This window comes from Callionymus lyra, chromosome 17 (genome assembly GCF_982586985.1).
Source record: "Callionymus lyra chromosome 17, fCalLyr1.hap1.1, whole genome shotgun sequence".
Taxonomy (NCBI): Eukaryota; Metazoa; Chordata; class Actinopteri; order Syngnathiformes; family Callionymidae; genus Callionymus; species Callionymus lyra.
In genome coordinates, this window is record NC_141834.1 from 2,651,727 (window position 1) to 2,667,653 (window position 15,927).

Genomic DNA, 15,927 nt, shown 5'->3' on the forward strand with positions numbered 1-15,927 from the left:
CGGGGTTCCATTGCGTCTTTTCCGGTTACGCGCACGGCCCTGGGAAGACTGCGAATCCTCGTCACAATGCATGACGTCACTAAAGTAAATAGCTAATAGTACTCCCCTCAATGACATGCTGCCACAATTCTATAGAAATTAGGAGACAAAAATGATTGTTTGTCACATCTTTATTCTTCCTACATTTTTTTAATTTAGCAGACACAGTTCCCAAAAAAACAATAAACACAGATACACACTACATTAAGACATACAGAAAACATAGTATTAGACAATAATTTAAAAAGTACAATCATAAAAAACATCTTAAAACTACATTAATGGAATAATTATAATATAATATATTGTTTTTTTAATGAATATATCGTCATTGTGTTGCTGTGTGGTGTTGCTGATCTATCTATCTATCTATCTATCTATCTATCTATCTATCTATCTATCTATCTATCTATCTATCTATCTATCTATCTATCTATCTATCTATCTATCTATCTATCTATCTATCTATCTATCTATCTATCTATCTATCTATCTATCTATCTATCTATCTATCTATCCATCTATCCATCCATCCATCCATCCATCCATCCATCCATCCATCCATCCATCCATCCATCCATCCATCCATCCATCCATCCATCCATCCATCCATCCATCCATCCATCCATCTAATAATGAAAAAAATAAAATAAAAATACAAACAATAATTAGAATAATATTTATTAAATCAACATATAAAAAAAAAGTAAAGGTGTACACACTTCAAGAGTACAACATTGGGGGGACCATAACATTATGGGTTTTGTATTCATTACTCTGACCACAGTGGAAATAATCTTTTTAATAAGAACAACACAATAATACTTGTGATCAAAATGACAACAGCAACATAAATAATAGAAGTATAAATAATAAAAAATAATCGTATTTAATTACATCAATGACTTTGTAAACATTACATTTACTAAGGATGCACATTATGAGACAGCTATGTTTGAAATAAATTAATTATACGTTATCAATGTGACTAATGGGAATGTGTGATAAAGTATGTTTATCAAACATACTAACATACATTATTATCGTATCAATATGGGTATTTTCATTATTGCAATTGTAAGAATGGTCAAGTTCAAGTTCAAGTTCTTTAATTGTCAAATATACATGTATGCAAGACATACAGCGTAGATGAAATTGTGGTCCTCTCTGACCTTGCTGGTGATGCGGGTGTTATAAATGTCCAGGAGGGGGAGAGAGATCTTCAGAGTTGTGCACACCCAGGAACTTAGTGCTGCTCACCCTCTCCACTGCAGCTCCATCGATGGTTAGTGGCGGATGCTGGGTGTGCACTATCCTAATGTCCACAATGACCTCCTTAGTCTTCTCCACGTTCATGTGGAAACTGTTGTCCCACTCCTGTAGACCATCTCATCGCTGTTGTTGATGAGACCGACCACCGTTGTGTCATCCGAAACCTTCATTAAGAGGTTTGAGCTGGATGATGGAGTGCAGTCATGGGTCAGCAGAGTGAAGAGGAGGGGGCTCAGCACACATCCTTGGGGGGGCCCTGTGTTCAGTGTGATGGTACTGGAGGTGTTACTGTCTGTGGTCTCCCCATCAAGAAGTCAAACAGCCAGTATCACAGGGAGGTGTTGAGTCCAACAGGTCCAGTTTGTGGATGAGTTTCTGAGGAATGTGGGAGTAGAAGTCTTCGTGCCAGACACCGGACTGAAGAAGTAAATGCCACCTCTGACCTTGAGGATAATAACTTGTTCCAACTGTTATTGTTGGCAACCTTTGCTATAAGATAACTATCAGCTTGTGAAACTGGAGATATAATAGCATCATAACAGCTCAGAAAAGATTCAGATACAAGTAGAATGTGTGTCTTTAAACCAAATCTGGTTTCTTCTCATTATCAAAAGTGTTAAGTCTGATTGCTAAAATGACTGTAATTAATTGGTGTTTGTGAAAAGAGATAATAATCCGACCACATTTGTTTTTTCAAAGTGATATTAGAATGTAGCACAGAACTTTATAACTCTGAATTTGGGGGCAGTAGCAAAGTGAATGGATGATGTTATTCTATGTTTGTATCATTTTGGGCCTTAGTGTTATATCCTTTTATATATGCTCTTTTTATTAATATAATATACATACAGTACATTATAATAATAATCCTGAAATCCTGTTGTAAAGTCATGTTTCCCCATCTTAGCTGAAAGTTATGCAAACCATATGGCAAATTATATCACTACAAACTAGAACCTAACCAAACAAACCATTTATCCAGAAGATATTATCTAAAAGTGAACAGTCATGATTTCTTTGAGGAAAGTTTGTGTGAAGCCAATAACAGCAAAATGTGTTTTTTACTCTCATCTTCATTTAAATGGTTAACTATTGGGTGTAGCAGGGACTTAATGAGGGACTTGAAGCAAAGCGATGTTACAAAATGGGAATTTTTCTTGATCTCTGGTTGGTCAGGTGGTTGATGGCCATTGTAGCCTTGACAGACATTTGGCTACAAAAGTGTTAAGATAAGAAAATCCTTTAGTATTAGTATTGAGAGAGGAAAAAACCTTCTGGTATAAGAATGGAATATTTCTAAGGTTGCAGACTTTAGCTTCTCAACAGAAAATATAATTGCACATTTTTTGGGGGAGGTTATTTTACACAAAACATGTTTTGTATTCCTATTTACCTTCCCATGTATGTTTAAGCAAATGTCGGTGGGAGAAAACTATGTATATGTAACTAAATGTGAATACATATGAAGATGTATAACTAAATATAAATAAGTTTAATTAAATTAAATGATATCTGATTTTATTTTTGTCAAAAAACGTTGTGTGTAAATATACTGTATTGTAGAGTATATGCTAAGCACTTTTTTAACTTGTATTTATCTGTACAGTTATTTTTTTTGTTATTTAGCCTTGGTTGTTAAGACAATTGAAACAAAATTAAAATCTCAAAAACCATCATGTCTGGACCAACTAGCCTTAAAGCACCGTACAGCTTTTGCAATGTCGCCAACGGTTGTGTCCCAAACAAATGCTTTAATGACAGCAGTATCATATAAGTAGGTCATCCAAAGTTCTCTTCCTCAGTCTCTGACCGGATGTGAAGTATTTGGGTGATTTTGTATGGCTATGATAATGTATTCTCAAGTCTAATTACAAATCCATATCAGCCCTGACCAAATATAAATCTTCCATTATGCTCCCACGGTTAGCTATCTGTGGGTGCATAGCTGTTTCATCATTTGTGTCCCACAGAAAACACCAATATGGTTGCTATCTCCGTGAAGTCTTTTTCATCTGTTCAGTGTTCTGTGCTATCGATCACCTTGCCCCACAGTTTCATTACTTGTATATTTTTATATAGTTATTTTAGCATATATTTTTTGCGCTTATCATAGTCATAATAGTTCAAACCTTACGCACATTCCATTCATACATTAAAACATGTTTAATTTTGCTTTTTTTGTCAGGAAATAAAAAACTTTTGTTTGTGATTCATTTTAATAATGGGAAAGGGTCTCCCCAACCTATTCATGGTAACATGGTGTGTCTGGGGAAAAATGCTCATCACTAAAACGTACGTCTGCACCAGATTTTACAAGGATGTGCACAGAAATAAATGTGTGTTTGGAAGAGCTGGGTGTGTGTTTCCTGAGTCGGTTGTTGTCACTCTTTAGAACAGGGGTGCCCACCCTTTTTCGGTTTGCGAGCCACTTTTATAATGATCAAGTTCAAAAGATCTGCCTTCATCAAATTTGCTCAACATAATTAGTAAATACTTTACTCAGATGACTTGCACTGAATGAACTGAATTGACTGACAATCAGTCATGATGGAAGGATGTGTGGATTTAATCATCTTCATAAAAATGATGACTTACATAAATAACTAGATTCAAATAGTTCAGTCCGTGAGGAGCATATTTCCTCATAAGAAGATACTTTTCCTTTGAGAGTAACTTTCAAAAATGTCCATGAGACCTGGTCTTAAGCTCAGTGTCAGCATGTCGTGTTAAATCTCATCCTCCACTGCAGACAAGTTTAGACTCATATGTACTAAGAATTGCATTGATTTCCTACTAAAAATAGTCATTGATTCGAACCCAAATGATGCGCAAAAAAATATATTCAGATGTAAGAATCTGTGCGTGTCATGAATTTGAGCCCTTTTCCTTTTTTCATCAAAATCAAAAATGAATTCAGACGGGTTCATCCCTTTCCATGCCTCCATTTCAATATGTCGATCATATTTAAATAAATCACAAGACCTGAGATTCTCCTTTCTGTGATCATGAAAAACAACAACAAATGAAAACATGAATTCAAACTGCACTAACAGTTTATATTTGTTCATTTTAAACATTCCTGACATAAATCACACTTGTAAATGAGTTCAGATGTGCTCCAGTATAAATGTTTATATTTTACATACACAGTAATTAACAATAATACTGTGTTTACAGAGGCGAGTGGATTATTTTAAACATCTTCAGATGAAGTTTAACGAGAATAAAACTGTTAATCAGTAACTTCACATTATCGTCACTTGGTCTGATCGTCTCTGAGCGTCCTTAGAATTTGTGGCTCACCTGCAGAACAACTGATTAACGTGTTTGGCTTTGAGCGTATTCTTATTACATTCGTAAGATAAAGGTATTTTACAAATAGTCATCATGTGATGGTGTATAAATATAACTGTGTTTTTAAGAATGTATCCCTGATCACGTGATCATGTGAAGAAAACCTCTGAGTTATCATAACTTTAGGTTATACGAATTGGAATTACCATTTGGTGCTCTGCCCTCTATCTTCTTCGCTACTGGTTTAAACCAGTAAAGCCTGACCAGGTCGATGTAAGCCCAGCTGGACGCCGCTACTGACAGCAGCATCACTATCGATCCTGTAGCTACGTCGAGGAAATATGCTTTAGCGAAGGTTGAGGTGGACGCCCAAGAAGCGGCTGAGCAGATGTCTTCCGCTGCAACATCCCGCAAAAGAACGACTGAGGCTGCCACCCCCTGGGTAGAATGTCAACCTGTCTTCAGCCCTAGGCAGAGTTACAGGGCGGCCTGGTCAGACCCGAGCTCCAGGATTGAGGGCGGCTCGCACTGCGTCCAAGGGTTCCGGGACCCCTTGCCTCCAGTCCACCCCTTTCACACAGCAGTAGGGTCCGTAGGTTGCCACAGGAGGCCCCACACCCATGGGAGAGGCAGACCCTCTCAGCAAGAAGTCCCAGATCTCATCCATCTTCGGGCAGACCAGACCCGGATTTGCAGTTTTGCGAGCCTCCTTCTTCCCAATTCCCAGAGCCCACCAGAGGGCAGCAGAGAACAATTACTCAGTTGATCTACTTACTGCTCACATGATGCATCTGGGAGAGGAAGACGGGAGGAAAGTTGGAGTTTGACACTAGTTGCCCTTTAAAGAATAGGTCTAGGCTTAAATGTGTTCTGGTCATTACACACCTCTAGACAATAGAGAAATAATAAACTAGATCATAATCTGGATTATAGGATAATAGAGATGATTACAATAAAACAATTCTGTTTTTTTTATCCTAGTTGGGGGGTAGTTGGGTGCGGTAGCCTATTCCAGTTTCATTGGGCGAGAGGTGGGGGACACCCTGGACAGGACACCAGTCTACGGACAACCTCTGTCTGTTTTTGGACTGTGGGGGGAAACTGGAGTAAACCCAGGGAACTCCGTAGGAACATACAAACTCCACACAGAAAGGTCACAAGGTGGCTTACTCCAGACCTGGATCCAAACCGGCAACATTCTTTCTTTCTTTTGCGCACTGATGCGTTCGCACTAACCACTGCGAATGGAATAATTATAATATAATATATTGTTTTTTTAATGAATATATCGTCATTGTGTTGCTGTGTGGTGTTGCTGATCTATCTATCTATCTATCTATCTATCTATCTATCTATCTATCTATCTATCTATCTATCTATCTATCTATCTATCTATCTATCTATCTATCTATCTATCTATCTATCTATCTATCTATCTATCTATCTATCTATCTATCTATCTATCTATCTATCTATCTATCTATCTATCTATCTATCTATCTATCTATCTATCTATCTATCTATCTATCTATCTATCTATCTATCTATCTATCTATCTATCTATCTATCTATCTATCTATCCATCCATCCATCCATCCATCCATCCATCCATCCATCCATCCATCCATCCATCCATCCATCCATCCATCCATCCATCCATCCATCCATCCATCCATCCATCCATCCATCCATCCATCCATCCATCCATCCATCCATCCATCCATCCATCCATCCATCCATCCATCCATCCATCCATCCATCCATCCATCTAATAATGAAAAAAATAAAATAAAAATACAAACAATAATTAGAATAATATTTATTTAATCAACATATAAAAAAAAAGTAAAGGTGTACACACTTCAAGAGTACAACATTGGGGGGACCATAACATTATGGGTTTTGTATTCATTACTCTGACCACAGTGGAAATAATCTTTTTAATAAGAACAACACAATAATACTTGTGATCAAAATGACAACAGCAACATAAATAATAGAAGTATAAATAATAAAAAATAATCGTATTTAATTACATCAATGACTTTGTAAACATTACATTTACTAAGGATGCACATTATGAGACAGCTATGTTTGAAATAAATTAATTATACGTTGTTAAGACAATTGAAACAAAATTAAAATCTCAAAAACCATCATGTCTGGACCAACTAGCCTTAAAGCACCGTACAGCTTTTGCAATGTCGCCAACGGTTGTGTCCCAAACAAATGCTTTAATGACAGCAGTATCATATAAGTAGGTCATCCAAAGTTCTCTTCCTCAGTCTCTGACCGGATGTGAAGTATTTGGGTGATTTTGTATGGCTATGATAATGTATTCTCAAGTCTAATTACAAATCCATATCAGCCCTGACCAAATATAAATCTTCCATTATGCTCCCACGGTTAGCTATCTGTGGGTGCATAGCTGTTTCATCATTTGTGTCCCACAGAAAACACCAATATGGTTGCTATCTCCGTGAAGTCTTTTTCATCTGTTCAGTGTTCTGTGCTATCGATCACCTTGCCCCACAGTTTCATTACTTGTATATTTTTATATAGTTATTTTAGCATATATTTTTTGCGCTTATCATAGTCATAATAGTTCAAACCTTACGCACATTCCATTCATACATTAAAACATGTTTAATTTTGCTTTTTTTGTCAGGAAATAAAAAACTTTTGTTTGTGATTCATTTTAATAATGGGAAAGGGTCTCCCCAACCTATTCATGGTAACATGGTGTGTCTGGGGAAAAATGCTCATCACTAAAACGTACGTCTGCACCAGATTTTACAAGGATGTGCACAGAAATAAATGTGTGTTTGGAAGAGCTGGGTGTGTGTTTCCTGAGTCGGTTGTTGTCACTCTTTAGAACAGGGGTGCCCACCCTTTTTCGGTTTGCGAGCCACTTTTATAATGATCAAGTTCAAAAGATCTGCCTTCATCAAATTTGCTCAACATAATTAGTAAATACTTTACTCAGATGACTTGCACTGAATGAACTGAATTGACTGACAATCAGTCATGATGGAAGGATGTGTGGATTTAATCATCTTCATAAAAATGATGACTTACATAAATAACTAGATTCAAATAGTTCAGTCCGTGAGGAGCATATTTCCTCATAAGAAGATACTTTTCCTTTGAGAGTAACTTTCAAAAATGTCCATGAGACCTGGTCTTAAGCTCAGTGTCAGCATGTCGTGTTAAATCTCATCCTCCACTGCAGACAAGTTTAGACTCATATGTACTAAGAATTGCATTGATTTCCTACTAAAAATAGTCATTGATTCGAACCCAAATGATGCGCAAAAAAATATATTCAGATGTAAGAATCTGTGCGTGTCATGAATTTGAGCCCTTTTCCTTTTTTCATCAAAATCAAAAATGAATTCAGACGGGTTCATCCCTTTCCATGCCTCCATTTCAATATGTCGATCATATTTAAATAAATCACAAGACCTGAGATTCTCCTTTCTGTGATCATGAAAAACAACAACAAATGAAAACATGAATTCAAACTGCACTAACAGTTTATATTTGTTCATTTTAAACATTCCTGACATAAATCACACTTGTAAATGAGTTCAGATGTGCTCCAGTATAAATGTTTATATTTTACATACACAGTAATTAACAATAATACTGTGTTTACAGAGGCGAGTGGATTATTTTAAACATCTTCAGATGAAGTTTAACGAGAATAAAACTGTTAATCAGTAACTTCACATTATCGTCACTTGGTCTGATCGTCTCTGAGCGTCCTTAGAATTTGTGGCTCACCTGCAGAACAACTGATTAACGTGTTTGGCTTTGAGCGTATTCTTATTACATTCGTAAGATAAAGGTATTTTACAAATAGTCATCATGTGATGGTGTATAAATATAACTGTGTTTTTAAGAATGTATCCCTGATCACGTGATCATGTGAAGAAAACCTCTGAGTTATCATAACTTTAGGTTATACGAATTGGAATTACCATTTGGTGCTCTGCCCTCTATCTTCTTCGCTACTGGTTTAAACCAGTAAAGCCTGACCAGGTCGATGTAAGCCCAGCTGGACGCCGCTACTGACAGCAGCATCACTATCGATCCTGTAGCTACGTCGAGGAAATATGCTTTAGCGAAGGTTGAGGTGGACGCCCAAGAAGCGGCTGAGCAGATGTCTTCCGCTGCAACATCCCGCAAAAGAACGACTGAGGCTGCCACCCCCTGGGTAGAATGTCAACCTGTCTTCAGCCCTAGGCAGAGTTACAGGGCGGCCTGGTCAGACCCGAGCTCCAGGATTGAGGGCGGCTCGCACTGCGTCCAAGGGTTCCGGGACCCCTTGCCTCCAGTCCACCCCTTTCACACAGCAGTAGGGTCCGTAGGTTGCCACAGGAGGCCCCACACCCATGGGAGAGGCAGACCCTCTCAGCAAGAAGTCCCAGATCTCATCCATCTTCGGGCAGACCAGACCCGGATTTGCAGTTTTGCGAGCCTCCTTCTTCCCAATTCCCAGAGCCCACCAGAGGGCAGCAGAGAACAATTACTCAGTTGATCTACTTACTGCTCACATGATGCATCTGGGAGAGGAAGACGGGAGGAAAGTTGGAGTTTGACACTAGTTGCCCTTTAAAGAATAGGTCTAGGCTTAAATGTGTTCTGGTCATTACACACCTCTAGACAATAGAGAAATAATAAACTAGATCATAATCTGGATTATAGGATAATAGAGATGATTACAATAAAACAATTCTGTTTTTTTTATCCTAGTTGGGGGGTAGTTGGGTGCGGTAGCCTATTCCAGTTTCATTGGGCGAGAGGTGGGGGACACCCTGGACAGGACACCAGTCTACGGACAACCTCTGTCTGTTTTTGGACTGTGGGGGGAAACTGGAGTAAACCCAGGGAACTCCGTAGGAACATACAAACTCCACACAGAAAGGTCACAAGGTGGCTTACTCCAGACCTGGATCCAAACCGGCAACATTCTTTCTTTCTTTTGCGCACTGATGCGTTCGCACTAACCACTGCGACACTGTGCCCTGGTCTGCTGCTGACATGTTAAAAAAAAAAACAAGGTGAGAGTGAGAAACACTTTATTTGATACATAGTCATACATAATAAAAATAATCAACAAAGTTAAATCAAATGCCTGATCAAAGTTTTAAATGAATGCTATGATATTGATTTTTTTTAGGAAGTTATCTTAGATAAAAAGAATTATAGAAGTGATAAGTTGGTTTAAGAATATTCTATTAACATCATAGAATTATTGGGCAAATGTTGTTCACTTCAATTATACCCTTCCTCCAATTATTAATTTTTCTTCCAACACAAAAAGCATAATGTACCAGACATGACAAAAATATATTAAAATTCCTCATTCAGAACTCTGCCTATGTGATCAATGTTCAAATCACAAATCAAGTCTTCTGGATCAGCTGAGAATAAAAGAAAATTTCTGTTTTGGTTGAAAAGTAGGTACACTAGTTATAGTTAAAAAATCAGAAAGCAGGGCTCAGTCAGCCTCAAAATTTATAACACGGAGGTGACAGAAGATTTGATCACACAAACATGTAGAAACACGAAGGAGGAAGTGACATCACTCATTAATAAGTTAGTCCAGTATGTAAACATAGTCTAGTATGTTTACGTACTGGACTTACTTCCTAAATCCAGCAATGGTTTGACTACACTACGCATGTATACATACTCAGATTCTGAACAATAAAATAAACTGAAACAACCCATTTTTAAGGATTCTATAACTTTTTTGTCTTGGATTATCATTGATAGAACACTTAAAAAATGAAAACTTTGCAACGTGTGAAAAAGAAAATCCAATTAATATAACAATATATGTTTTGATATACATTTGCTAAGGCTCTTACACTCTTCATACACAGCACTTACAGAGGCTGCAAGGAGGTTTAAGAAGCCCAAAAAAAATAATATGGACTTTCTCAGATACATCCAAACACAGTTTGAACGATTGTTGCCACAGCAACTCTTTGATATATTTGATAACATTGTCCTTAAGTGAATGAAGGCGTTTCATGTATTCTTCTATTCAAATAGCCCTCTTGTAATTTTCCAGAGCACAGTTGAAGGCATACAAAATCCTCAAGATCCTCTTCATCCCATATTGCCCTTCTTCCTCTCAACCAGCCGAGCATGTTCACCACAGTAACGCTTGTACCCAAGCAGAAGACACCTTGTGTTGCTGCTCTCCCTGTAGGTGAACAAGAAAGGAGGGATGTGACTTTAACAAGAGTGGATTAAAGGCAGCGGGTGGTGTATTGTGAAATAAGGGTAATCCAATTAGGATTAGATTTTGAGTTACACGAGGTCTTGAAGTGAGCTGCTAAAAGGCCATTCTCATGTAAGGTCTGATTTTGAGATAAAATACTTTTGTTCAAATATAGACTGCATTAAAAAATTGAAAATAAGTGTTCATGCCTTTGAATGTTGTAAGGTCCATTTGAAAGTTTTTACTTTCTGGAGCGACCAGACCAAAAAGGTATTTCAGAACACAAGGCCAATAATTCAGTAGAACAATGCAGAAACACAGAGGGATTCCAAGAATATTGGTAAAATGTAAAGGTTTTCGGTACAGTTCAGAGACTGGACAGAAATAAAGGAGGGATGCAAAATTTAAATAGCATAGAATTAATTGATTTTGAGAACTTACATTACAGTACAGAAAGAAGAATATCACTAACAATAAACAGATATTTACTAAGTAGTACCTTGAGTTTCTGTAGGTTATTCTAGAAAGAACAACTTCCATGGAAAACCACTTTAAAAGTACATTGGAAAACTATGATGAACCAATGCAAAAGCATTTTACTTCAAAGAGGACCTTGCAACATTCACCTATGTAACTATCTAGACACTGTGGAACGATTTCCATCTCAGTAACACCAGGCCACTGTTTCTCCCACAGAAACCAGAACCATTTATTTATCTTGATCGGAGATAACACACAATCTGTTTTCAACAACAACAAAACCGGTAAATGATTTGATCTAAAAGAAAGACTATCATTGTTATTCAGGTTCAGAGGGTACAAATAGAACAACACTGATGAGGCTTAAGACGTGTTGGTAGTTACTGGAGTATGAATCTGAACTGCTCAAGACACTTTTTATTTATGAACATGAAACCTAACTTTTGTTCTCCGATAATGATCTGAAAATATCAATCAAAAAACATCATCCTTCATAAACTAGAGATTAATTTGTACCAGAATCTGCAGTTTAAGTATTTTTATGTATTGACCGAATGATTCAGTACATATTTAGGTCAAATGTCATTGACCTAATAACTCAACAGAAATAATAAATAAATGTCTAGCATGTGATGTTGTTTCACTTGTGAATAAGTGCATGTCAAGTAGTTCATGGAGGTGGAAAAACTTGCAAGGTGGCACAATGTTTTACAAACGATCTGCTAGGAATGCACATACTTGATACCTTTAATATAAACAAACAAGAAACGAAATCTGTCTACTTAAAATAATTATTGAATAAGCTGGCCGGATCTTTTATGAATATTTCTTTGTGTATACGTTTTTTTAAAATATCAGGAGTATTTAACTTTTCTTCACTATTTGTCCGACTCAAACAGTTCAGTTCAGTATCGTTGGGATGGTTATAGAGATTTTAAATACCTGCTCTAAAGTTTAAGTTAATCTAAATACTTTAATTCTCCGATCATTTCCAAAATTCTGCTGCTAGAGAATTTTTTCTTCCCGATTGTAATTGATTTAAAAATATCAGATTAATTTCAGAATACCAAAGACAAGTTTCATTCACACATTCACAGTGGGCTTTTGATTTTCTCTACAAAGATATTAACTTGTCTAGTAGGAGTGTTGAAATATTATATAACTATGCCAGTATAGTTTGTAACCACTTGTACCTTGTTGTATCACAGATTTCTATTCAGATATTTTCATGTGCTTTCTACTTACATTTATCCACAATGCCAAGTGGATGTTATTTCCTCGATGTTGGTTGTTCGGATTGGATGCGACGAACATTGGTGTTGTTCCTTCTTGTGATTGTTCTTCCTCTGGAATCGTTTTGTGACTCACCCTGACAGAAGACTGATCGAGCACTTTTAAAAGACACTGATGGAAAGATTTCTTCAGTTTTCAGAGAACTTGGTTGAGATGGAGGTCTGCAAACAGGTGGACTTGGATGTCTCTGGCAAACAGATGGACAAGATGGTGGAAGTCTCACTCTGGAAACAGGTGGCGCTGTTATCGGCAGGATTGGAGCCATATCCTCACGAAGAATTCCAGAGGATGTGGTCAAGGGGCTCCTGAAACTGTTTGAGACGGATGCATTTTGCAGATGGAGGATTTCACAAGCTTGATAGTTGAGTTGTTTTGACTCAGCCCTATCTAAATCCGGAGGTAGGTCTGGGTCATAATCTGTATTGTGTGTTAATAATTTTGTATTTGGGTGGCATCTTGGCCCCATATTGTGTCTGTTCGGGAGAAGTTCAACATTTTGAATGCCTCCTCTTAAACGCTGAGAGGCAACTGGCTTTTGGTTTATCACTGGAAGACGAAGTGAATCATCAACAGAACCCTCTCTGTTACGTTGCACTCCAGTCATACTTTGAAAGGAGTCATCCATAAGTACCTCTGGAGGAGGTGGTGGCAGATTGTCAACATCCATATCATCCTTGCTTTCAGGCCAGCTATTGTTATTGTTGTTTCCATTGTTTCCATCTTCATTTACTTTTCTTGGCCCTCTTATATTATGTGGTACATTGGCAAGACTCTGTCCTGGTCTGCCGTCGACCCCTAGACTAAACGTGTTAATCAGCCTTCTCACGGACGGTTGTTTAGGTGGTTGTGGTGCTATCATTGGTAAGGTACCAGGTAAACTAATCCTGAGGTTGACTTTTGGTGCTGTTCCTGAACCAGAGAGTGAATTACGTCTTAACCCAGACCTATAAATGTCGTAGTGAGGCCCGGCTAACTCTTTCATATTGGCCATTTCTTTGATCCGCTGATCAAGTTTCCTCTGACTTCTCTGCAGCTCTGTTGAGATGTTTGCATGATCACGAGAGGAGGAAAGTTCAGATTTGGTCACAGCCGTTGCTGTCATAGGACGTTTAATTGTTGGTTTCATTTGCTGGATGTATTTGGCACGCATGTACATAATAGCGTGACATGGATCAGGCGGAGAAGAATTTGATCTTTCTCGTTTAAGTCCGCCATCATCCTCATCCTCATCTTCCTCCTCCTCGTCCTCTTCGTCCTCCTCCCTGTTGTCTTCTTCTACCTCGTCGTCTTCATTATGCTCAACAAGTTCCGATGAATTGTAAGGGGGGGTGCCCAAAGGATTCCTGAGGTGGACCACTGATCCAGAGCTTCCAGAACCAGCACTCCCCCTGTGGCGACGGTGCTTTTCAGAACCTGTCAAACTTTCATTTTCTCCTCCGATACCACTATCCTCACTGTGCAGAGATCCATCCTCGGGGTTCGTCTTTCTCATAGCAGCAACCTCAACCCTTGCCAGCACCAGAGTTAATCTCCGCTCCACAGCTTGCTTTGTCTGCAGCTTTTCCTCCAAAACTCTAGAAAGGGAAGAATAATAATCTGTTGCTTCTTGAAGGGAGGTGTCCCCTAATGCCTGGGCAGAACCTCCAACGAGTCGCATTTTCTCTGTTGAATGATGGAGGAGCTGCTGTAACAAGTCGGGGGGAGGATCAATGTGGTACACTGTACCTGATTTTGATTTAGTGGGCATCATAGCTGAACCTAACATCCCAGAAGGAAAAGACATGTATTCCCCATGTTCCTTCAACATCAGTTCTCCTTCCTCTGCCATCTCTTCGAGAGCCTGGTTTATCTCTTCAAAGCGCATCACCAACGCAGACATCATGGGCTGTAGACTCAACTGGGTCTGGGCTGCCTGATCCAGCAGACCCAACAGTGTCTCATATTTGGAGACATTTGGATTCAGGTAGCTGTAAGCCGCCTGGTGAGCTCTGATCATCTGTGGTGGAAACTCGAACTTTGCCTGATTTGAGGACGACCTCCGGTGCCTGTTGGCTCTTTGTTTATCTTTATTCTTTTTCCTTTTTTCAGTCTTATTAGACACGTCATTATTTGAAGGCTTAGTTTCGTTTTCTCCTTGAATAGATTTGTTGCTCTCTTCTGGGGATTTCTCTGGGCCATTATCTGTAGATCTCTGACACATTGTTTCGGTTGTTTCTGTAGATCCATTGTCCTCGGTTTTCTCTGGTATTTCAAAATGTTCTTGTACGTCTTGAACCAAGGGTGGATTCTCTGATTCAGTATTTGGTGGTTTTGAAAAAAGCTTTCCCTTGGAGGGAGAGCAACCCATATCTGATCGAAGTCAATCAAAAACCAAGATGGATTTAATTAACGTCACAAAAAGTAGAAAAAAAATGGTCATAGAAACTTATTAACAAGCCTTACTTGTTTGGATCCAATTATTCCAGGAAAGATGTGGCCGTAGAGCTTAACTGTCCTTTGTAATGCACATATATGGCTTGTAAGAAAAAAAAAATCCTTAAAAACTCGATCCAAAACAAGCAGTGCTGTATCTTCCACTGAAAAGAAAAACTCCAGGTCCCGTTCCACTCTCCTCTTCAGCTTGGACAGATGGTTGTGGTAAGTGCATCGAAACACACACACACACACACACACACACACACATTTAGATGTAATACCTTAAGCGCATCAGGCTAATCAGGGCCTGGACAGGGTTTGTCAGCTGTTGCTTTCAGCTGTATCTAGCGTTCACTTCACAAAGTTTACATGCACATTGATGGAAATCAAAAATGTAAAGGTATTGCTCATCACATGAAAAAGGCACATACTTCGTAATAAATCTAAAATGTTGAGAAATGTATTTATCATATGTTAAGTACCTTTTTAGGCAAAGAGTGTCAAGAGCATTGTTTTGCTTGTTTGTTCTTTATTAGTCATTACAGTCAAGAACATTCTTGTGAGACCAGAAACAGACAATCAAAACTACAGACAGCTACAGACAGACATGATTAATACAAACGTTTGAAAATACCTCCCCAAAAAATGATGTCCTGTTAACATAGACTTTTTAAAAACCATAAACTTTACATGTACATCAGTGGCTATACTAATAAATCAGTTCTGAGAGTTAATTACAGACATTTTATTTAAAAAAAAACATAAATCACACTGTTTTTATTTGTATTGCGAATACATATATAAAACTGTGAATTGTATATCAGGCTATGTTAAAATGACAATTTAAACATTTAAAATTAATATTATGATTGCAATTGTCTTTACAACCCATACAC

The 15,927-nt window shown here is 38.1% G+C and overlaps 1 protein-coding gene across 1 annotated transcript; it reads right to left on the minus strand.

Moving 5' to 3' along the window:
- Positions 1-10,728: 10,728 nt before the first annotated feature.
- Positions 10,729-14,816, minus strand: pcare2 (photoreceptor cilium actin regulator 2). Its single transcript, XM_087779064.1, has 2 exons — positions 13,561-14,816; positions 10,729-10,825 (listed from the first exon to the last, which is right to left on the minus strand). The coding sequence occupies exons 1-2, from the start codon at positions 14,814-14,816 to the stop codon at positions 10,729-10,731; spliced, it is 1,353 nt and encodes a 450-aa protein (XP_087635190.1).
- Positions 14,817-15,927: the final 1,111 nt, after the last annotated feature.